General features: G+C 35.2%; 1 protein-coding gene across 1 annotated transcript in view; it reads right to left on the reverse strand.

Annotated features, from left to right (window-relative positions):
* Window positions 1-25,623, reverse strand: part of LOC126882573 (uncharacterized) — a 481,344-nt gene that overhangs the window by 211,941 nt on the left and 243,780 nt on the right. Inside the window, exon 7 of the mRNA XM_050647545.1 lies at window positions 9,071-9,201. Within this exon, the coding sequence (XP_050503502.1) occupies window positions 9,071-9,201 (131 nt within the window). The remainder of the gene's footprint in view (window positions 1-9,070; window positions 9,202-25,623) is intronic.

Consider the following 25,623-nt stretch of genomic DNA (forward strand, 5'->3'; position numbering starts at 1 on the left):
TCTCGGCTTGGGTATCGTATCGTTTCTTCATTCGGTCGCTAGCGATCTGAAGATTAGAACGGACCAACTCATGTATATCGTCCATTCTTCTTCTTAATTCATTCACGTAATCCTCACCAGCAACATCTTCTCCAGGTCGACATCCAAACTCTAGATCACAGGGTAGACGCATCTCACGTCCAAATAGGACTTTTGCTGGTGTTTGGCCAGTTGATTCATTAACAGCAGATCTATAGGCCATTGCGAAGAACGGAAGGTACTGGTCCCAGTCTCGTTGATGATTGGACACCATCTTTGTCAAATACTTGCCGACTGTCCTATTCATACGCTCCACCATTCCATCCGATTGCGGGTGATAGGTCGTGGTTCTTGTCTTCTTCATGCCTAGTTTATCACAGATTCCTTGAAATAGATCGCTCTCAAAGTTCCTTCCTTGGTCACTATGGATCTCCAGAGGCACTCTGAATCGGCTGATGCAGTCTTTGATTAACACATCTGCAATAGTGGCGGCCTTCTGGTCTGGAATTGCGTAGATCTCAACCCATTTCGTGAAGTAATCCATTACCACCAACATGTATTTGCATCCATTGTCACTTTCTGGAAATGGCCCGGCAATATCCAAAGCCATTCTTTCAAACGGACTTCCAACATTGTACTGTCTCATAGGAGCCTTCCTTTTCCGGTAGGGTCCGTTACTTGTAGCACAGGTAGTATATTTCTTACACCAGTCCTTCACATCGTCGGAACTATTCATCCAATTAAATCGTTCCCGAATTTTCTGAAGGGTCTTCTTTACACCAAAATGCCCTCCTGATGGACTGTCGTGTAACTGACGAAGTACTTCGGCTACTCTGCTTTTTGGAATCACCAACTGTTTTCTCCTCACTGAACCATCATCATTTTCTATTACTCGTTTAAGCAAGCTGTCTTCCAAGATAAATGAGTCCCACTGGGCCCAATACGTCTTAACTACTGAGCTTAGGCTTGATATTTCTTGCCAAGATGGTCGACGATTTTCTTCTTTCCATTTTCGAATCTTCTGTAAAACTGGATCTTTTTCTTGTTCTTCCTTGATCTTGGTAGGCGTCCACTCGTCGTTGACCACTGTTGTTCTTAGTACTGCTGCTTCCTTCGACTCTGTTTTGTTGAAATGGGAACATTCTGCTGGACACGGTCTTCTAGATAGAGAATCAGCGTTTCTGTGGCTAACTCCGGCCCGATGCTCGATCTTGAAATCATATTCTTGAAGACGTTCAATCCATCTGGCTATCTGACCCTCTGGATTCTTAAACTGCATTAACCATTTAAGGGCGGCATGGTCGGTTCGGATTAGAAACTTCCTTCCGTAGAGGTATTGATAGAAGTGTTCCACTGATTTTACTACTGCTAGAAGTTCTCTTCTCGTGACGCAATAATTTCGTTCAGGTTTTGAAAGCACCTTACTAAAATATCCAAGGACTCGTTCCTGTCCTCCTTGGATCTGCGACAGCACTCCTCCAATTCCCACATTACTTGCATCCGTATCTAAGATGAACTCTCCTTCTGGCAGTGGATACCCTAATATTGGCGCTGTAATTAAATGCCTCTTCAAAGTTTCAAAGGCCGTTTGGCAGTCTCCATCCCAGCAATAATCCGTTGCTTCCTCTGTAAGTCGCGTTAATGGCTTAGCAATATCTGCAAACTTCTTAATGAATCTCCGGTAGTATGTACATAGTCCCAGAAAACTTCTCACTTGATGTTTATCAGTTGGTTCAGGCCATTCCTTAATGGAATCGATTTTTCCTTTATCCACGGCCACTCCTTTTTTGCTGACTATATGACCTAAATAATTGACTTTACTTTGAAATAACTGGCATTTCTTGGGATTTAACATTAACTGGGCAGCTTTAAGTCGATTAAAAACGTCTTCTAAATTCTTCAGGTGGTCTTCAAACGTCTCTCCCAAAACGATTATGTCGTCTAAATACACCAGGCACGTTTTCCAAGATAACCCTCTCAACACATTTTCCATAAGCCTTTCAAATGTCGCAGGAGCGTTACAGAGTCCAAACGGCATAACGTTGAATTCCCATAATCCAGATCCTGTCGTAAAGGCCGTCTTCTCTTTGTCCACTGGATCCATTTCTACCTGCCAATATCCAGACTTCAAGTCCAACGTAGAAAACAATTTACTTCCAGCCAATGTGTCCAACGTGTCGTCGATCCGAGGCAGAGGATAACTATCTTTCTTGGTAACATTATTCAACAAACGGTAGTCCACACAGAACCTCGTAGTTCCATCTTTCTTCTTGACCAGGACCACCGGAGAGACCCATGGGCTCGTAGAAGGTTCTATCACCCCGTCTTTCCTCATCTCTTTAACAATCCTTTCAGCTTCCTCTCTCTTCGCCTGTGGCAATCGTCGAGCGGTTTGACGAATTGGCCTAGCGGTACCAGTGGCAATTTTATGTTTGATAACTGTCGTTCTTCCTGTCTTTCCTCCTTTCGGTACGAATATGTCACGATATTGCCGAAGAAATTCCCTTAATTTCCTTTTCTCCACTTGATTTAGAGATTGGCCTGCAACTGCAACCATTTGGTCGAACTTGTCGTTGGAATTATCTGATGTTGTTGTCTGACGGATTATGGACGTCACCGGTACACAAGTTCCTACTTTTGTCTCCTTCTTGATGGTCACCGGGTAGTCATTGACATTAATTAATCTCACGGGAATTTCTTTAGCAGAAGTAACCAATTCCTTTCCAATTATGATTCCTCGGCCAACCTCCTCGTCGTGGTTCCACGGCTCCATCATAACAGGTGTTCCTTCTTCTACAATTCCCTGTAGCCGCGCTACGATGATCGTTTCACTCCTCGCAGGCACAACTGTATCTTCTTTAATGGCTGCTAGCACAGTGCTGTCATCATGTGGATGAAGAAATACCTCCTCGTTGCCCACTTTGATTACCCTGTTCTTAAAATCCAATTGAATCCATGAAAATTCATTACGTCCATTCCTAATATAACATCTTCTTCGATGTCTGCAACTATGACAGTATGGACGAACTTTTCTGCTCCAATCCCTAATTGTATCTGGATTTCTCCGTGGGTGTTGGCATTTTCACCTGTGGCAGTCCGCAGTCGCAACCTCGTTGGTAAGAGTTTCTTACGGCTGTTTATAACTGACGGTCGTATAATGGTCCTGGTCGCTCCGGTATCCACCAACAATGTATACTTTTTACCATTTATTTCTCCATCTACATATACACTATCCTTACGACATTTCAAAGAAGCTATTAGTATTAGATGGTCTTTAGAGGAGTTCTGAGTCGAGGCTGCCCTCCTAGGGTCTGTGCGTTCTCTTATTTCCTGCTGGCGAGTTTCTTGATTTGCGTTCTTCCTTAAACTCCGTGCGTGCCCATTTTCACCACAATTGCAGCAATTCATGGTCTTCGTTTTCTTCGATGTAAAGCCTTTCACCATATTTACCAGCTGGTCAAGTTTGTCTTCATCCTCTTCTTCTTTCACAGTTCGAACTGCACTGTACTCACCAGAGGCCTGCGTAGCTGATTCGAACTCGAGGGCGGCAGACAAGACATCGACCAGCGTCTTGTGACGAGCTAACCGCAGTGTTCTTTGCATTTCATGATCACGAAGGCCATCAATGAATGTTTGAACAGCCAAATTTTCCATCATGTCTTCGGGAGCTGTTGAATATGCATATCGTACCAACCTGGCAATATCGACCTCGTATTCTTGAAGAGCTTCATCTTTCTTTTGTCTTCGATTTTTAAACTGCGACTGATAGACATGCTCTAAATGTTCGTGCCCGTATCGCATATTCAGTCTCTTTTTCAGCTGCTCGAAATCATATGTCTCCTCTACGGCTATGGTCTGGAGGACATCCAAAGCGTCGCCTCGAAGAGCAATAGTGAGGTTTACAGCTTTTTCTTTTTCGGACCATCCGTTCGCTCTGGCCGCCGATTCGAACTGTTTCATGTAGTTGTTCCATGATGACTTTCCGTCGAAATTTGGCACCTTAACACGAGCATGACCTACACTCCCTTCAACTATCGACCGTGGCTCCAATTTGTATTTGGTTTCATCATTTTTAATGTCTGTTAAGATGGGTTCCATACCTTTGTCTACTTTTTCCGTTTCCTCCATTTTCTTTTCTATTTCCTTGATCCTTTCTTCAAAAGTAGATTGTATGGACGATATCTTGTCAAAATCCGAAGTGACTTTAGAGATTTCGTTAGTCATCTTGTTTTCAAGGGATGAAATATCACCCGAAACTTTCGAAACTTTGTTCTCTAACGATATAATGTCTGTAGAAACTTTCAAAACATCCGAGGAAACTTGGGAGATTTCACCAGAAACCTTTTTCTCTAATGATGTAATGTCTGTCGAAACTTGGGAGATTTCACTAGAAACTTTGCTCTCTAACGATGTAATGTCTGTAGAAACTTTCAAAACATCCGAGGAAACTTGGGAGATTTCACCAGAAACCTTGCTCTCTAACGATGTAATGTCTGTCGAAACTTGAGAAATCTCTTTAGAAAGTGACGAAATTAAAGCAGTTTGCCTGTCCTCAAACACGTAAGTTTCTGGATCATGACCCTCTTCCTGTAGTGCGATCTTCAGACGAACCACTAGATCAGCCTTTTTCCCCGCTGCGTCGAGCTCACGATTTTCCAGTTCTGTTCTGAGCTCCGTAAGGCGCAGATCAGAAAGTTTCGGCTTACACTGTAAAGACATGGTCACACTCTTTATTTATTACGATTTATATTTAGTTATTATTAAAGATTCCACACTGTATTTACGCGAATTAATTTTATTTATTTCAAGTATCCCTACTTCTGCACCATTTGTTACGCGATTGACTCTACTATTTTATTTATTTATATCTTTAGCCACTAAGTTTAATTTAAATAAAGGAAGACTTACTTATATTATTTTATTTACATCACTTATTTATTTTAATAATTACAAATAACACCAACTAACACATCTAATTTATTTACAAACTCAAATTTATGATTTAATTAACTAAACATAATAATTCCGATAACTAATAAATACATTTCATATCTTCGATTCGAATACATTAAGTTACGCGATGCGCTTCGATGAATGAATGACTGGCCTGTGCTCGAATCTCGGTTCTATATATACTTCGGCAGCGGTCGTCTCGAATTCCATGGTCGAGGCTCGTAACGCCGAGAAGCTTCGGGAAGAAATAGGCCAATTCGTGAGCGGACTAAATAGTGTCACAATACAATAATATCATAATAATAAATATAATTTTTTGTATTCATACTTGCAAAATTTATTTTATAGCAGGTATTATTTTTTATTTTACTTAATAAATAAAATCTAAGAAATCAGAAATATACAGTGATGAGCGCGCTAATAACCGGCAAAATAGCTCAAAAGATGGAAAATGTATTAAGTTGTGAGATAAAAGGAAATGCAACTACTGGAGGTGGGATTTTATCGGTATTAACTTATAATTTACATTACCATTATGGATAGTTTCCACCTTTATACCTTTAAACGTCAGCTAGTTAACTTCGGTCATAATTCTACGTATGACGTTCCTTCAAACCTAGTTTTAATAAGTTATGTATGTCTTCTTCTTCTTTTGTTTATTGGCCTCTAGTGCATAATTATTTGGCTAGTCCATCGTCTTGGAATAAAGGAAAAATCCCTTATTCGCCTACAATTTAGAGTTGATATCGGACAAATACAACGAAGGTAAAAACTTTTCTCGTACATTGATAACTGCCGACCATTACACGATCTGCTTCTACTTCTTGTTCTCGTTCTTAAGTTAATTTTCAATTTTGAATTGTCATGGGACAAATACAACAAAGCCAAAAACCTTTTTCTACGGCCGTGCTAAAAGAGCCACGTTCACGCACGCATTTAGTTTCCGAAAGTTGCACTTTCCCGCACAGCGTGCGTGAAAGTAAATTTTCCCGCTTGGCGTTCGGGAAAGTAAAATACCTTGTAATATGGCATTATAATATTTTACAATACATGCAATAAACTCATATTTAGATACTATTTACTAATTTATTTCAAATTTATCTTATTATGTTCATGTTTTAATGAAATTACCGAGATTATTTCATTCATAGGAGATTCTGACCAATAGAAAGCTACGGAAATCTAAATTAAATTGATCATTTTTGATAATTTCCCGTCGTCAAGTATATTACGTCAGATGCCCTTCGTTGCTATGAAAAAATACATTCAGTGACATTAATGACAATTAATGTTTTAAAAATTATAAAAGTGATGACTTTCAACCGTAAAATATTTATAACAACTATGTGTTTAATAATTGTACTAATTTGTACTTACATAAATAAATTACAATAAAATTTTGGTTTTTAACAGTTTTATTCATGAAATAAGCGCAACAAATTGCACTCGATCTCTAAAATTAATATAGAATTTTAGAGCTCTTGTGCAATTACTACTGATAATTCGATGAAATAAAATTATTTTGACACAATATTTAAAATTCAGATCAGTAGACAATTACAATGGTTTTGAATCGTCGTCATGGAAACCAATATCGTCGTCGTAGTAACCCATTATATTGAAAGTTTGGTTTTGTCAACCTTGTCAAAGAATTAATTTGTGTATTTTCACTTCTAATTAAAAATTGATATAACTCTATTTTTTGTGGCTTTTTTCCAAACGTACGGCCCTAGAAAAAATATTGTTCCTAACTCATGCGGAAAGTGTCTTCCCCGCATTCGACTGCTTGCCCGAACTCCGCTATCGCGTCGTTCGGGTCAACGGCAGTCTCGTGCGTGAAAGTATCAATTTCCGCACTAGTTAGGAAAATAACTATTCTAGTCAGGGACAACTGCCGATCATTAAAAGATTGAGTAATGTGGCCTCGGTTAGTTGAAGTAAAGTACCCAGATGATTACAGAATGTTTATACAAAATATTGTATTGTTATTTTACCTAGATTTGAATTATCTGGTCGTATGTAATTTTGGACATATTGTTAAATTATTATTTTATCCATTCATTTCCAATATTTTGCTTTCCTCATAACTACGTATGCCATTAACATGACATTAACATTTTGATTTCGCATAAAGTAAAAATCAATTGAAGACAAATGTAAATAAAAGCAGTTTAATTAGTAGTAATTTTTTATTCTAAAATTAACTTAATTTCTACCATGGTTGTCGAAGGTTGTTTCAAATCCCACATTTGTGACTTTTTTTGCAATAACTAAATATTAAAATTTTGAAATTATTGAGTTATTAACTCTAAATTTTAGATGATTAAGGGATTTTTCCTTTAATCTGAGAACTGGCCAAAATACTCATGCAGGTAGAGACCAATAATCCAAAGAAAAAGAAGACATGCATAACCTGATAAAACTGAGTTTGAAAGAACGTCATACGTAGAATTAGAATTATGACCGAAGTTAACTAACTGACGTTTAAAGGTATAAAGGTGGAGACTATCCATAATGGTAATGTAAATTATAAGTTAATACCGATAAAACGTTTCAATGCTTTTTATCTTACAACTTAATACATTTTCCATCTTTTGAGCTATTTTGCCGGTTATTAGTGCGCTCATCACTGTATAATAATTATTGCAAAATTCTGAGGCAAAATAGCATGAGTAATGTCAGATCATGAGAATTGGCTCGAGCGAATGGAATCGCTGCGATCGATGACAAAAACAGCTATCGATATACGCTCTGTCTCATACTGCAGCTTAATACTGTAGGCGCTCATGCAAGCATCTTGCAGAGTTAAAATCCCTCGCAAATCGTCTGGCTTGTTTATTTTCTTTATTTTTAAATATTATTTAAATATACTTTAAAAAAAATTACAAGTTGCCCCAAAGATATATTTTTTAATAAAACTTTTTACATCTTTTTTAATTTAGGAGGTTAATTTTAGGGGTAAATAGTTACCCTCCAGCCAAGTCTGCATTTTTGGATTAGGATAGTATGAAAGAGACATCTGAAAAAATGTTTCAGAATGCCGCAAATACCTGTTCAAAAATGTCTAATTTCATATTTCATTAAAAAACTCTTAAAGTAAAGCAATAAAAACAATATTTTATATATTTTTTTTTTGGTTAAAATTTAATATTATTGTGTAGCTCCTGCTTGTACAATATGCGGCAAAATAAACAGTACTGAAATGAATTTGAAATGTTTATGATTATTTATATATCTATAATACATGATATAGCCTTGAAAACATCATTGACGACGACGCACGTTCCCGATAAAACAGATGTTAAAGATGCCCTCTGGCCAGTGGCGGATCTACGGGGAGGGAAAATGAGGAAATATCCACCTAACAAGGTACAAAATTAATTTATATTAAAGAAAAAAAATTGTTCAAACATAAAAATATATTAGCTCACATGAAACCGAAACCACAGAATGACCCCAATAAACACGCTAGTTAGTTAATGAAGGGATCTTAATACAAATAAGTTATTATTTATGTCTTTTATGTAATCTGAGTTTATCTTTTTTATGTCTCTTGGTTGGTTTTTCATTGGAAGTTCCCCCCTAAAGCAAATTTCCCCTCCCAAGGGAAATTTCTAGATATGCCACTGCCTCTGGTACGAAAAAATCTTTAATTTTAATTCTTAATTCCGAAATGGCAAACGGTGACCCCTTCAGCATTCCCCATGTGTACGCATCTGGTGGCGTTAGTTCTGGTGAGTGGAAGTTCCAAAAATGATCACACAGTATTCGAAGAGACTCTGGCAGTGTGACAGCTTATCTTGCCCTGCTGAAACCACTGCTGATTTTAAGGTTGGACCATTTTCGTGACCTTTTCCGTATGGCCGAAAATAGTACTCCATTATAAAAAAAATTTCTGCAAAACTGAAAACCATCCTAAAGTATCTAACCTTAACATATTGACAAACGTTATAACAACTTTCAGAAACCACTCAATACGTTTCGGCACATGACACATACAAATTTGAAGCATACGAATTTCAGTACTGTTTATTTTGCCGCATACCGTATTTGATTAAATTTTATGGTCAACTGATTATGATATAGTATGGTAACTTACTCGGCATTGGTTTCTGGTGTTGGTAGATCACCTATGGTCGTTAAAGTGAGCGTTGACCAATATAAAGATCCTAAATATTTTCGTGTTAACGTTGCGTAGTCTCCTGGCCGATATGGATACACCCACTCGCCCTTTAAAAAGAAAACACAGTCAAATATATCAGTAATATAAATTTTAGGCCTGGATCCCGCGTACCAAAAAGATTTATTAATAGCAAGCTGAAAATTTGTTAATAGCTTAACACGTTGAGAGACAGAACGTCTATAGACGTCTAATTTCCATTGATGTAATGTGATACAACGTCTATAGACAACCAGTTTTCCATATTCTACTTTGCAAAATACATAATAATATAGTGTTACAACAGTTGCTTATATAGCCCAGTAAATGAACGGGAAATTCGGCGATACCGTGTAATTTTCAGGGGCAACTCTGAATTGCATGAAAATTTGGATTTAGGTTCTATTTACCCTCCACTTCAAAGTTGAAATTGTGCTGTTGGTTGCTTTTACTTGGGGGGTGACATTCACCCCTTCTCGGGGGTGAAAAAACATACGTTCAAGATAAGACCGGAAATGGATAAATTGGCTGATTGTAAGCAACTTTTGTTCTATAGAGTTTTTTACGTAATTCAAAACTTTTCGAGTTATTTTCCATTGAAAATGTTGATTATTCGACAAAAAAAAACAACGTTTTCAGACGGTTTTTCGCAAATAACTCAAAAAGTAAAAATTTTATCGAAAAAAATATCCTCACCAAAGGTGTAGCTTATACAAATCCCCAAAAATGGTGTATCAGTTAAGTCTATCAATCGAATAAAAACAAAGTTGTAGCTCATGAAAAATACGTTCTTATTCGTCTAATTCCAAATCGAATATTTCAAGGTGAAATCACCGAAAAATTAAGCACTTTTCGGGAAAAACCCGTTTAAACTTTTTTAAAGTATTTATAAAAAGCTTTGGTTTTAATTGTTAACAAAAGTTTTAGCATTAAAAATGAGCGAGTTACGCTCAAGATAAAGTTGGCCCTCTTTTTTTTTGTAAAAAATCATGAAAATCTCGCCGTGTTCAGCTCCCCAAATGAAATTAGTCGCTACCTCTTTACAACCAATTCACTTACCTATCTATTTTTTATATGATCTGTCAGTCTCACCGGTTTAAAGTGTTTATTTTTGAAAGGGTGAATTGAGAAAGCTTGGATGGGTCACTAATCACGAATGTATGCAAATTTTGAACAGCCATATCTTACCAATTTTTGTCTTAGGGAGAAATAAAATGAAACTATCATATTTATAATAGCAAAACCTACATTTTTTTACTCTTTAAGATTTTTCTTATCACTAATACTTTTTAAGTTATTTTGAAAAAAATTAAATTTTTAAAAAATTTTTAGAAATTTTTTTTTTAATATAAAACCAAATGTTTTCAAAAATAAGCACTTCAAACCTATCAAACTTAGAGATCATATAAACAATACACATACAGTTAAAATTGATGGTAAAGCCAAACGATTAATTTCATTTAGGGTGCTGAATAGAGGGAGGTTTTCACGATTTTTTTTTTACAAAAAAAAAGGGACCAACTTTTTTTTTCAGCCTAATTCGTTTATTTTTGATGCTGTAAACTTTTGTAAAAAACAAATAATAAGCCTTTTTTCGATACTTTAAAAATGTTTTCCCGAAAAACGCTTCTTTCTTCGGTGATTTCCCGTTGAATTATTCGATTTGGAATTAGAACGTATTTTTCATGAGCTACAACTTTGCTTCTACTCAATTTGTAGACTTTACTGGTACACCATTTTTTTTCGTTTTTTTATAGGCTACGCTTTTGCTAAAAATATTTTTTTGGATAAAATATTTACTTTTTGAGTTATTTGGGAAAAACGCTCCGAAAACGTAGTTTTTTGTCGAAAAATCAACATTTTAAATCCCGAATAACTCGGAAAGTATTGAAAGTATAAAAAACTTTATAGAACAAAAGGTGCTTAAAATTAGTCAATTTATGAATTTCCGGCCTTATTTTAAACACGCGTTTTTCATCCCCCGAGAAGGGGTAAATGTTACCCCCCAAGTAAAGGCAACCAACGGCACAAATTCAACTTTAAAGTGGAGGGTAAGTAGAACCTAAATCCAAATTTTCATGCAATTCGGAGTTGCCCCTGGAAATTACACTCCAAAACGGTCATTTATTGGGCTAATATATTTGACGCACTATCCGTCAACGTGTTAACGGTGTCTAGTCGGACAAACTATGATGTATGGGAACATTGGAACATGGGAAGTTTTAATTATGGAAGATGATTTTTAAGTTTATTCAATAGCAAACTTTATACAAAATAGTACATGAAAAAATGTTTGTCCGGCAGATATGTTGGGCACTTTAATAAGTCCGACACCTAACATGTCAAATGACAGAAATTATGTTGGTGGTAAAAGCAGTCTAATTTTTGCATGAGAGTTTACTGAAAGGGTAACAAATCAATTGGAAGTTCTGTCCGATAAAATACATGGGACGTTTTCGAAGTCTGACGTTCGAAACCTGTAACCTGTTCCACATTTAAAACTTCCCCTGTTCCAGTGTTCTCGTACATCAAATTTTGTCCGACTAGACACTGTTAAGCTATCAATAAATTTTCAACTTGCAATTAATAAATTTTTTTTTGGTACGCGGGATCCAGGCCTATATATAATACAAATTTTTTTATCTTAATAATTAGTTGTTCTGAAACAATTTTCTTGTGGCATTCTTGCAATTAACTAGTTTTGATGGGAAGTAAGCCACAATTTTACTAAACAAATGATTTTATTAACGTTTCGACGCCCAAATCGGATGTCGTTGTCAAAATACAAAAAATATTAATGAATTAAACAAAAATGATGTTGCTTAGTAGAAAAATTCTTCTAATAATTTATTCAATCTGACTCGTTTATATCGTCAACTCAGATATACAGGGTGTCCCGAAAAGAATGGTCATAAATTATACCACACATTCTGGGGTCAAAAATAGTTTGATTGAGCCTAACTTACCTCGGTACAAATATGCTCATAAAAAAAGTTACAGCCCTTTGAAGTTACAAAATGAAAATCGATTTTTTTCAATATATCGAAAACTATTCGTGATTTATTATTGAAAATGGACATGTATCATTCTTATGGCAGGAACATTGTAAAACAAAATTATAGTGAAATTTGTCAACCCCATAAAAAATTTATGGGGATTTTGTTCCCTTAAACCCCCCCAAACTTTTATGTACGTTCCAATTAATTCATTATTGTGGTACCATTAGTTAAACACAACGTTTTTAAAACTTTTTTGCCTCCTAGTATTTTTTCGATAAGCCAGTTTTTATCGAGATACGGCTTCTTTTCCAATACATTTACGTAAAAATTTTATGGGGGTTTTGTTCCTTTAAACCCCCCAAATGTTTGTGTACGTTCCAATTAAACTATTATTGTGGTACCATTAGTTAAACACAGTGTTTTTAAAACTTTTGCGTCTTAGTCTTTTTTTACAAGTCATCTTTTATCGAGATGTAGCTTCTTTTTCAAAATATACCTAAAAATGTAAATTGTAAAAAAATTTTCAGATTATTAATAGGTCTCTATAATCGTACTTAACCATACAAATACAAATATGTAGTGGATTCGACAAATATTCAAAATATCTCGATAAACACTGGTTTATCGAAAAAGTACTAAGAGGCAAAAAAGTTTTAAAAACATTGTGTTTAACTGATGTTGCCACAATAATAATTTAATTGGAACGTACGCAAAAGTTTGGGGGGGGGGGGGTTTAAGGGAACAAAATTCCCATAAAATTTTTATGTAGTGCACAAATTTCACTTTAATTTTTTTTTAAGATGTTGCTGCCATAAAAATGCCACATGCCCATTTTCAATAAAAAATCTCTGAGAATTTTCGATATATGAAAAAAAATCGATTTTCATTTTGTAACTTCAAAGGGCTGTAACTTTTTTTGTGTGCACTATTGTGTATAGGTAAGTGAGGTCCAATCAACCTATTTTTGACCCCAGAATCCGTGGTATCATTTATGACCAATCTTTTCGGGACACCCTGTATATTATAAATTTTAAAATAGACTTTAAACTACTTTAAAGACTTTAAAATGATATTGCCAATATTTATGAGTTGCGTCCCTGGGTGGACTTTATTGAAAGAAAGTTCATTCGTCGGTTTTTAATTATTAACAATTTAGTGCAAAAATCGCGATATTTTATATTTTTTGCACCACATTCATAAGCTAAATAGTTGATGTAAAATTACACAATTTAATTTTTTAGAACATTGAAAGACCTTCAAGATGCCGATTTTTGAAAGTTAACAAGTTAATTTGTTGCTACGCAAACTGCAAAATTCGTGAAAAGCGTTATTTGTTAATAACTTTTACTAAAACTATCTTAAAACTTTGGTGTTTCATCAAAAGTTGGGTATTTGAGTACCTTAACAAATCCTCAAAATTTAAGACCGATCCATTAATTAGTTTAAGAGTTATTTTATTTGTTTAGCCCAGAGACCTTTATTTTGCAATAATATTTTTTTTTTTTTTATTAACATCCAAGTTTTTTTACAATCTGTTTTACAATGAAAACAATAAGTAAAATTGTTTGTCTTTACAATGGCAGAGAGATGTAAGGTCCAGTGACCAAAGCATCACGACACACACACATTACCTTGTTTACCGGTGAGATGCGCACATACACTGTTACGCGAGCACGAAAACTAAAACTAAAACTGGCACAGAACACAATGGCTGGACGCTGTTGAAGGCGTAGCTTCCTCTGCTGTAGGCTCTGTCAGGATCTGTTAGGTAGGTCCAAGGGATCATATCGCTTCAATCTCTTCGCTTGTTACTTGTTGAGAAGATTGTGTGCCAGGGTGTTTGGATGTACCCGCAACCTATTTTGATATTGTTCAGAAGATTTTTTGCACTCTTCGGAGACTGATAGTACCTGAAGATCTCTATGTATTGCGTCATTATGGATGTACCAAGGGGCATTAGCGATTGTTCTTAGAGTTTTTGATTGAAATCTTTGTATTTTCATAATATTAGATTTGCTAGCTGATCCCCAGAGCTGCGAACCATATGTCCAAATGGGTTTTATTATTGTTTTGTATATAAGCAGCTTGTTATCGATCGATAGGTGAGAGTTTTTTCCCAACATCCAGTAAAGTTTTCTGTATACAATTCCCAGTTGAAGTCTTTTCGTCCATATATGTTTGGTCCAAGTTAGTCGTTTGTCAAGGTGAATACCTAGATATTTTACGTCATCCTTTTGAGGTAAAGGATGTCCATCGAGATTAAGTTCTGGACATGTACCTCTTCTTAGAGTGAATGTAATGTGTGTGGATTTTGAGGGGTTTACTCTAATTCTCCAGAGTTTAAGCCATTCATTTGTTTTGTTCAGATGTAGTTGCAGTCTCTCTGATGCTATTATTGGATTACCATGAGAGGCCAGGAAAGCAGTATCATCTGCGAATGTTGCAAGTGTTAGGTCGTTGCTTGTTGGCAAGTCAGCCGTATATATTAGGTATAGGATCGGTCCGAGCACACTACCCTGAGGTACACCAGATAGGATGGGGTAGAGTTTTGTATAGGCTTCACTATATTTTACCAGATATCTCCTTTCTGTAAGGTATGATTGAAGCAGTTTGAAGTAAGTGTAAGGTAGGTTTTTCTTTAATTTGTACAGAAGTCCTGTGTGCCACACCTTGTCAAAAGCTTGAGAGGCGTCTAAAAAGGCTGCAGTGCAGTATTGCTTGTTTTCGAGACTAGTTCTTATTGTTGTGTACAGTCTGTGAACTTGTTCTATTGTACTATGTTGATTACGAAATCCGAATTGATGGTCAGGTATGAGACTCTTCTCTTCTAATATTGGTTTTATTTTTCTTAACAGAAGTTTTTCAAACACCTTAGAGATGACTGGGAGCAGACTTATCGGTCGGTATGAGTTGACATCTTTTGGATCTTTTCCAGGTTTTTGAATTAGTATAATCTGTGCCACTTTCCATTGCAACGGGAAGTAGTGCAGACTTAACATAGCATTAAAGATCATAGTGATTATTCTGTAACAATCATCGGTTAGTTCCTGAAGGACCTTACCCGTTATGAGATCGAATCCTGGTGCCTTATTAGGTTGTATCTCATTATTTATTATCTGTTTTACTTCTTTAATATTAAACTTGGAGATTGGCGGTTCCATTTGATATGGAGCCTCAAGAAAAGAATGAAATGGTTCTTCTTGTTCTAATGGTACTACTCTAGTAAAGGGACTAAATACTGTTGAAAGATGTTCTGCGAATGTCTCGGATTTCTCTGTGTCTGTTCTTGCCCATTTACCTTTGGCATTTTTTAAAGGAGGTATGGCGTCTTTTGGTCCTTTTACTTTTCTCGTAGCCTTCCATAGCGAATAGTTAGTGTCTTTGAATGGAGTCAGATTTTCTAAGTAAGTTTGAATCCCCCTGTTTTTTTCTTCTTTTAATAGATTTTTAAGTCTTCTGGTAATTCTGTTTAGATTTTCTTTGTCAATAGGTGCATGTGTGTTTTGCCATTTTCTCCTAAGTTTTCTTTTTTCTTCAATCATGTTCTTTGCACTCAGAGAACAATTTATGGTTTCCTTCCATAATGTTTGTTCAGGTGTAGCACTCCATCCCGCCTTTTGTATGGAGGTAGTAAGTTGTTGTACTGCATTTTCAATTTGTATTTCTGTTTTAAGTGGCAAATTCGTTGATATTTGTTCTGTTAATGCACTTCGGAATATGTTCCAATTTGTTTGGATATTGGTTAGGACTGGAGGCTTATTTCTGAGTATGACTTTGGAGTCTAGGTCAATTAGAATGGGAGAATGATCTGACGAGAGGTCCCAGCATGATTGTATTGCTAAGTAGTTAAGAGAGATACCTTTAATCACACAGAAGTCTAAGAGATCTGGTGTTTTATTTGGATCTGTAGGCCAATAAGTTGGTTCTCCTGTAGATATGTGTTGTAGATTGTTTCCTATTATCGACTTCAGCAGTTGTCTACCCCTTGTTGTGATTATTCTAGAGCCCCAGTGATGATGTTTACAGTTAAAGTCTCCTCCTGCTATGAATTTGTGTCCAAGTGAACTAAAATAGGTATTAAAGCTATTTTCGTTGATGGATTGGCCAGGAGGACAGTAGACAGCAGATAAGGTAAGGTTGCCTAACCAGTCATCAATGACAATGCTAGTTGACTGCAGGTACTTTTCACTGAACTTATTTAACTCATGGTGTTTTATATTAGATTTGATAATGATAGCTGTGCCACCGTGTGCTTTGTCATTTGGATGTTTTGTGTAGTAAACAGTGTATTTTGGAATTTTTATATAATTTTTGTCTGTTAGATGGGCTTCTGATATGAGCATAACATCAATTTTCTTCTCGTCGAGAAAAATTTTTATTTCTTGGATATGATTCGTTAGCCCATTTGAGTTCCAGACAGCTATTTTAAGTGCGTTTTGCATTAGTGCATTTTGGAGATCATAGTGGTAAGGAGATTAAGCATAGTATCCATTCTCTCCATTAATTTTGCCATCATGTTTTCCAGGTTGGCAATTGTCGTTAAATGGTTTGAGCTAATATTACTTTGTTGGTTTGTGATTTCAGCTGTTTGACTATTTCCTGACGTTTTTTGAGCGTAAGAAATACCAGGGGTTACTGTTTGGCTGTTAATTGTATTGATGTCTGTTCTATGGGTTTCTTGTTTCTGTCTGAGTTGGGGGAACTTTTCTTTTTGTATTTGTTTGTATACGCTGCAGCCCTTATAGTTGGCCGGATGGTTTCCCATACAGAGTACACATTGTACGTTATTGCTGCGTTCCTTGCGTGGGCAGTCTAGAGTATGATGATTACTTGCACACTTTACGCATCTTGGAGGCATATAACAGAATTTTTGTGTGTGGCCATAACGTTGACATTTGGTACATTGGGGAACCTGACTCTTGGGATGTGGTGGTTCGAAGGACACAATCATATTCTGAAGTGCTCTCACTTCATAAATGTCTTTATTATTTGGCTTAGCTTTTAGTTCTATATAAAAAAGCGGAAGCGCCTTTTTTGATCCATTCTTATATATATTAGCTATGTTGGTTACTTCGTGTCCCATTTGTGCTAACTCATCTTTTAAAGCATCTTTATCTGCTGTTTGATGCATATTACGAAGTACAACTCGGAATGTTCTTTCTTCCTTTGTCTGGTAGGTGTAATAGTGGGTTTTTTTCTCATTTAGTGCTTTGGCTATGTTTCGGTAATGTTCAGAGGTTGTGGGCTGGATCTTTACTTGGTTGTTATAAAGGCATTTGATGGTGTATCCCAGTGGGGATATTGTTTCTAACAATTCTCTAAGAGGTTTTATATCACCTACATCTGAAACAAATATGGGTGGTGGCTGAATACTATTTTTAACTTCATTAGTTTCGGTTAGGTTGGTCTCATCAGGTATTTCATCTAAGCTAGCAAATCTATTAGACGTTGGTGTGGGTGCTTTGAGCCAGTAATCGCTCATTATTGTTTGTCTTAGTTGTTTATCAGCTTCAGGGCTGTCCTTTCTTGCTCTTTTGCGTGCTTGAACAGTGTCCCATCCTTGGTCCTGATTTTCTTGGCTATCGTGTAGATTACTGATGTGTATTTGTGACGGTTGATAAGAATAAGAAGAAGAAGAAGCATGATTAGAAAGAAAAGAGTTACCTGGTTGTTCTTGTTGATTGTTAGTAGAATCAGTCTCTTGGTGCACTATAATGCTTGAGTAATTTTCATTGCTTTGTTGCTCACTAGACGAGGCTTTGGTTGAATCTCTCGATGGTTGTTCCATGGTATTTGTTTGCAAGTTAGCGGTGTATTCTTCTGCAGTTGATCTTCTCGTCGGAGATCTGCTCACTTTATTTGAATTTAGAAATGGATTGTCTTTGTCTATGATTTCTACATTTTCGCTCATCCTGTATCACAATTAAATGTTTTATACATCACGAAAAATTATTTTATGGGACGCCTATGACTTTATTTGCCGTTATTTTTGCGTATAGAAAATAGAAATAGTACTTGTTTTATTTTATTTGCGTTTTTAAAACACTGGTAATTAATATTACTAATTAACGATAAAGTTTGGAACAAAAACTGTTGGATCGAGACTGCAATAATATAAGACAGAAAATAATAAATACAAGGTAATTCTGAGTATGCCAAATGAAAGTAGAAGAGCGATAGTATCAAAATGTATTGAAAAAAGATAAAAAAAATTGATTAATGTAGTCAAAAATGCTAATGCCAAATTTTTGAAATTTTGTAGTTTATAAACATTTAGAATAACTTCAAGAATGTTGTCCGTAGAAACAATATTTTTATAAATTCGAAAAGCTGGTATTTTAATACAAATTTTCAAATAAAAAAATTAAGCCTGTGTTCATTGGGAACAAAGTTAGTCATGTGTTGTTTTAATTAACAGCTAATTTGTTTATAATAATTAAGAAATCTCGTTAATGCGATTTTAAAGAATGGGGTTCGTGTTTTCTCTTAAAAAATTGGCACAAACATTGTACCTTCACAGCACCCTCTACGATTATTCAAAAATGTAGTTCAACGATTATTAGGGGGAACCTACAGATCCACCGAGTTAAAATACCGAAATAGCTATTTGTATAACAAGGGAGGAAAGTGCTACTTTTCCTCCCGAGAATGAAGTTTACTGCCCGACCCGTAGCGGAGGGCCGTAATCATTCAAGGGAGGAAAAGGCACTTTACTTTCATGTTATACATATGGTTTTTCCACCTTCCTCAAATAACAAGTAATTTTTTCATTTTTACTTAATATATTTATGTAACTAACCAACAAAATTAATTAGAACTAAAACTAACAAGTAGGTACATTAATATAACTGTCAACTGTCAAATATAAGTCAAATTATTAATGTAAACATTGTTAAATCAAAATAACAATTTACTGTTTTTTACCATTCTGCAAAATACAGGGAGTTTTATAAATAAACGTTAAAATGTATAGATACTTACGTAATAGAAAATAGATATTATACAGGGCGTCAATAATTTATATTTCATAAATGAAATACCATCACTTTTACTTTTCCTCCCTAGGGAGGAAAAATATTTTCCTCCCTAGGGAGGAAAAGTACAACTTTTCTCCCTACAATCAGGTCCGGAAAAGTATACTTTCGGTGGAGGTAGGTGGAAAAAGCTATTTCAAACTAATACAATTTTCTGTATCTCCGGATCAACTCAATGGATTTTCATCTTTCTTTTTTTAGTTTGTATGTAATTTCTACAATTACAAACATGCAATTTGCTTATAAATTTATTAATTGATAAACAGTCTAATTTGTTTAAACAATTCTTGAAAAAATATTTTTTTTTACAAAAATCGATTGTTTTAATCATAGTGTCATTAACAGTGGCGACGCGTGAGATTTTCTAAAGTGCTACCAAAACCAGATTTAAAAAAATCTTATTTAAAAAAAATATTTTGAACCGCCCAAATATAAGTTTTTGTTTTCAATCCTGTGGGATAAAATTAAACAAATCACTATTCCCAAATTATATGTATGTAATTATGTATATGTAACAGGTATAACAATAAATAATAAACAAACTAAACATATTATTCTACCATAAAATTAACATAAAAAAATGAACAAGTAGGAAAAGGAACAGATTTTGAAAACTATTGTTTATATTTTAATTCTTCGATTTTCAATAATATCATTTTTTTCTTTAAAATAATATATAAAAAAATATACAAGTAGAATGACTTTTCAAGTAGTTGATCAATTACGCAATACGTAGCAACACTCTTCCATGTTTAAATGTACGCACACTGTAATCTGTAATAGGTACTAAACCAACGTTACCAATCTTCAAAATGGTGACACTACTGACATGCACAGCGTGCCCGCGCGCCGTCTCTAGACCCGTCGCTCCTTCAAAATTTTCAGAGCTAGTCCCGATCGATAGCGAGAGTTTCTCCTGCGTACCGTTTACCAGTGCCAGTATTGTAACAGTATAATAATATATTATGATAACGTGCCATGGATTCACATATTATCTCGCCAATATTTTCGTGCGTCTAGTTGGCTATTTACTGAATTAGGTACTATTAACAAGTATTTCTGTTGGTAAAAAATATAAATGGGATTATTTCGTAGTAGTCATAAAATATTTATTTGTAAGATTTGTAACTGTTACCAATGGTAACAGTGGTTACATGGACGCTTCGCCACTGGTCATTAATGATCATAGAAAAAGTTAAAGTATACTTGAATAAATAAATTATTTTTATTAGATAATTATTTATTCAAGATAATTTATTTATTAAAGTATACCTTAACATTTTCTATGATTAATATAATGAGAGTATGATTAAAATCATGGATTTTTGGAAAAAAATTACTTTTTCAAAAATTAAACAAATTTGACTGTTAATTAATTAATTAATAAATGTCTAGACAAATTTCATATTTGTAATGTACAGAAAAGTTACATACAAATTAAAAAACAACGATCAAAATATATTCAGTAGATTCCGAGATATAGAAAATGATAGTGGTTTTAAGTTGTCTTTTTTAGTTTTTGAAGTCGTGCATTTGTCGGCTCCCACCCAGCCACCCCCCCTCACTTACTACGATACTACGACTAGTCGCAAATTAAACTACATTTTTAAAAATTCGTGTAAAATACCAACTTTTCTATTATGTAAAAGGATTTTTTGTACGGACAATATTTTTAATGTTATTCTAAATGTTTATAAACTACAAAATTTCAAAAATTTGGCATTAGGATTTTTTACTATATTAGATAATTTTTTTAGTACATTTTGATAGCATCAGTTTTCTACTTCCATTTGATATACGTAGAATTGCCCTGTCATCATTATTTTCTGTCTTATTTTATTGCAAAAAAGGTATCTGGGATAAAGAAATAGAATAACTCTTAAACGAATTAATAGATCGGTCTTAAATTTTGCGGATTTGTTAAGTACCCTAATACCCAACTTTGGGTAAAACACTAAAGTTGTAAGTTAGTTTTGGTAGAAGTTGTTAACAAATAACGATTTTCACTTATTTTGCAGTTTGTGTAGCAACAAATTAACTTTTTAACTGTCAAAAATCGGCATTTTGAAGGTTTTTCAATTACATTTTGTAATTTTATGTCAACTGTTTAGCTTTTGAATGGGGTGCAAACAATCGAAAAAAACGCGATTTTTGCACCCAATTGTTAAAAATTAAAAAACGGACGCGGACTCTAGGTAGGAGGCAGGTAGGTTTTCTTCCTATAGGTCTACAATATCTAAAAAAGTAGTCAGCTACATGGATCTTCGGGTGTCCCGAACAGGTTTATTTCTAGCTTATTTTCCTGAAGTAGTGCCCTATATCCGTAGTATTCATTACAATGTTCCCCTTATTATATTCAAAACTTTTAGCGAAAGGTTATGGCGCCGGAAGAGAAGTAAACCTGACAAATCATTGGTTGACTAACCAATTGTAGATGAAATATGAGTTAGCCAACCAATGCCTCGCCAGGTTTACTGCTCTTACGGCGCCGTAAATTATCGCCTGTGTAGCTCCAGGTTTAATGTGTATTGCCAAAGTTATTACAATATTTAACACGTACCAAGTTAATGCATAGAGATGCTCTAGTCTAATTAAAGTCTTTTATGTAAATTATTGCTATGGAAAACTATTTTGAGTACACGTATTTTGTATAGTACATGCACTAAATTACAAGTCAAGTTTCTAAACTTCCTTCATTATGATTATCCATTTCCATGTAAATTATGTACCCACTACCTGATTTACTTATTAAGTTTAGAAATACACTTACTGATAAACTTTATGACAAAAGATAAAACATCAAGTTAGATAGCTTTTAAGTAAAGTACAGACGATTTATCTTCTTTTATAAATTAGGGAAAATTGACACTTTCAAAATAAATACATTGTTTTTATGAAGAGAAACTTTTTTGTTTAATTAAAATCAAACTATATATTTATGGACTGTTCAATCTTGTTAGAGTATAGGTCGCTCAAATACTATGAGCACCTTTAATCCATTTCACGCGGTGGATTAGTCCGCAGTTTCCTTTAGGTCGTCGTTCATAGGTTGTGATGTTTTTTGCCTTCTCTACTATTTTCTTCCACTCACTCCTGTCCTGAATCTTTTCTCTCTAGTTTGTAATTTCCACCTTTGATATATCGTCTAGCAGTTGATCTTCACATCTTATTTTTGGTCTTCCTCTTGGTCTATTTTTTACTGGTTTCCAGTTCATTATCTTTCTGATCAGTTCTTCTACCCCCCTTCTTTGTGTGTGCCCAAACCATCTGAACCTTTGTGCTTTAATGAATTTTACTGTGTCTTCTCCTTCAATTATATTTATTATTTCATGGTTCATCAGCTTTCTATATTCCCCTGTTTCTGTCTTTACTGGGCCATGTATTCTTCTCATAATTTTTCTCTCAATTATTCCTAAATTTATTCGTCTTTTTCATAAGGCACATTACTTCTGCTCCATAGGCTATCACTGGTCTAATTGCTGCTGTATATATTTTTGATTTTGTTTTTTTTGCTCAGGTTTTCGTCCCTGAGTATTTGGTGATATTTTCAATATACTCTATTACCTGCTTTAATTCTTTCGTTTATCTCTATACTCCTTCCGTTTTTGCCGTCCACCATCACCCCCAGGTATTTGAAGCAATCTACTCTCTGGAATGTATTTTCACCTATCTTTATTTCTGTTATACTGTTTACATCGTCTCTTGTGCTAATAAGGTATTTTGTATTATTCTGATTGATTATTAATCCTCTCGTCTTTGCTTCTCTTATCAGGGTTAATTTTATCTCGTGCTACAAGTCCCAGGTCATCCGCATATCCTGTGATCTGTGTTGATCTTTGAATAATCGTCTTTTTTAGCCCTGTGCCTCTAACTACTCCTTCTAGAGCGATATTAAATAGTGTCGTTGGCAGACTGTCTCCCTGTCTTACCCCAAGTTCTATTTTGATGTCGTTTTTATCTCCCTAATTTTTTGTTTTAACTTTTGCTGTTGAGTCTTTCATTGTCATTCTAGTAAGTCTTATTAATTTTGCCGTATCTCCATTTTTTTCATTTCCTTTAATAATCGTTGTCTGTAGATGCTGTGGAAATCTATGAATAGTATGTGTAATTCTATGTCATGTTCATAGCTTTTTTCAATTGTTTTTGTGTTAGTACGTGTATTGCATCTATTTTTGATCTTCCTTTTCTAAAGACCTGATTAAAATCAAACTATCAGGACAAAATTGTTTAGTTCAGTCATTTAGTTGAAAAAAAGAGGATGAACTGGAAAGTTTTCCGGGAGAATTGAAAATTGGTTATTTTATGGATTTCGGTACGCTATTTTTGAATTTCAACTTTGATACATCATACATCGTATCTTCGCAGCTCGCGCTGCCATATTGAAAAAATGGCGCTTAATAATAGTTTTTGGGGATATCTCCTTTCCGACGCATTTTACGGTAAAAACTTTTATGGACAAAATTGAACTAGAAAAAATTTCCTAACATTTATGATTTTATAATTTTTTTTGTAAAATCAACACTATTCGCGTACCAGTGCCAGAAAGAATTATTCATCTACGCCACCACTTGTTGTATGTATATTTTTCTAAAATATTCTACTATTCCGGATCTAAAATATTCGACTAAAAGATCTATCCTGACGATCACGAATAGCTGCTTCAGGAGACCTACTTTTTGACGAGACAGTGATTCCAACTTTTTCACAAGATACATTCCTGGGAAATGATACGGACAAGAACTACTGCCTCATTAGAATGTCGAACACAAAATTTTAAGCGGAAAAGTTGATGGTCTTACAAGCCACGGAAGCTGCGAATACGTTAATCATTAATATTGCAATAAATGTTTCATCAGCATTGGATACCGTAATAGTGGTCGACGAAGATATAGATCTTCTGATTCTTTTCACAACTCTATGTACGCGATCAAACGTGTACTTTCTCAAGCCAGGAAAAAGAAAAATTTCCCAACAAATAAATGTTCCACCGAAAGCATCATACATAAAACAGCTACAGATGAGTCCTTAACCAAGGAAAAATGAAATTCAATAATATAGGTAGGTACTCCAAAAAAATCCTGATTTTAACGTGGTTATTGAAGTATTTAAAAGTCCAACAGTTGATCCAGAGATCAGTGCTAAAGCAGGTGAATGTATCCTTTTCAATTATATGGTTACAATTAAAAGTAAGAAAAACATGTCTTTAAATAAATATAGATATATTATCTGCCTCACAAAATTAGCACATAAATGTAAATTTAATATTGCGTCGCTACCACCAACAGAAGCAGCAGTACGACAACATTCATTCCGAAACTATCACCAGGTTCAGCAGTGGTACGAGAATGAATAAAATGCAGAACAATGAGGATGGAAACGAAACAAAAATGGACTAAAATTCCTGTTACCAACCCTCCGCTCCAGAATCGTTATTAAAACTTATTTCTTGTAAGCCTGTAAGAATGTCAGAAAGCCTGTGGATGCAGAAAATCTGGAATAAAATGCTCCGTTATATGCACAAATTGTAGTGGTACGATGAAGATGAAGAAACGGTGACTATTTTTGAATCAGCTTTCGATGAAATCGAAAACGAAGAAGCGTGTGATGAGTCTGATGGTCACATCGCAGATGATGCGGACGAAACTTCGGTCTGCGATGTCTCGATCGATGCTCAGGCAGGTCCATGTCACCAGCCCCCCCTTTTTCGATTTGAGGGTCGAAAAAAAACTCATTCATTTGTATTGCGTTAGTACTGGATTGTACCACCGTTCATTCGTTTGTACTGCCCCCATCCTTTTAAATCTGCCTGGAGGGGCTGGTGACATGCTTTCCATCCTTTCTCGATCTGGGAGTCCGGGATGGGTTTGTTTGTACTCCGTTAGTATCGGATTTTATCGCCTTTATTTTGTTTGTACCGCCCCCACCCGTCTAGATTGGCCTGGGGCGGCCAGTGACATGCTACCCTCTACTCTGGACTTTGCCATCTGAATGTCGAAAATAGGCTAATTCGTTTGTACTGCGTTAGTACTGCATTGCATCACCCTTCATTCGTTTGTACTACCCCCACCCTTTTAAATCTGCCTGGAGGGGCTGGTGACATGCTATTCCAACCTACATTTAAAACAGGGGAGGATTAGTGCTAGGAGTAAGGACACAAAATCAACTAAACCTTGCACATTGTAACACCGCGGATGTAAAATTTGGTAAATACGTCAAAAATGTAACGAATTACATTTTCAAACTAAAGAACAGACTTGCAAGCCATTCTGCACTCACCATGGGGAATAGAAAGTTACCCCCTCAGATGAATCTCGGAGTAGTTTTACGCTACCGATTTTAAAAATGGTACATGTATTTGTTGGAGATATTTTGAACACCGTTTTCGACCAGAAATCAGAGGAGCGTCCTTCCCTCTTCCTACCAGGGAGGAATTTATCCATCCCCTTAATAAATTTTACAG

This window comes from Diabrotica virgifera, chromosome 3 (genome assembly GCF_917563875.1).
Source record: "Diabrotica virgifera virgifera chromosome 3, PGI_DIABVI_V3a".
NCBI lineage: Eukaryota > Metazoa > Arthropoda > Insecta > Coleoptera > Chrysomelidae > Diabrotica > Diabrotica virgifera.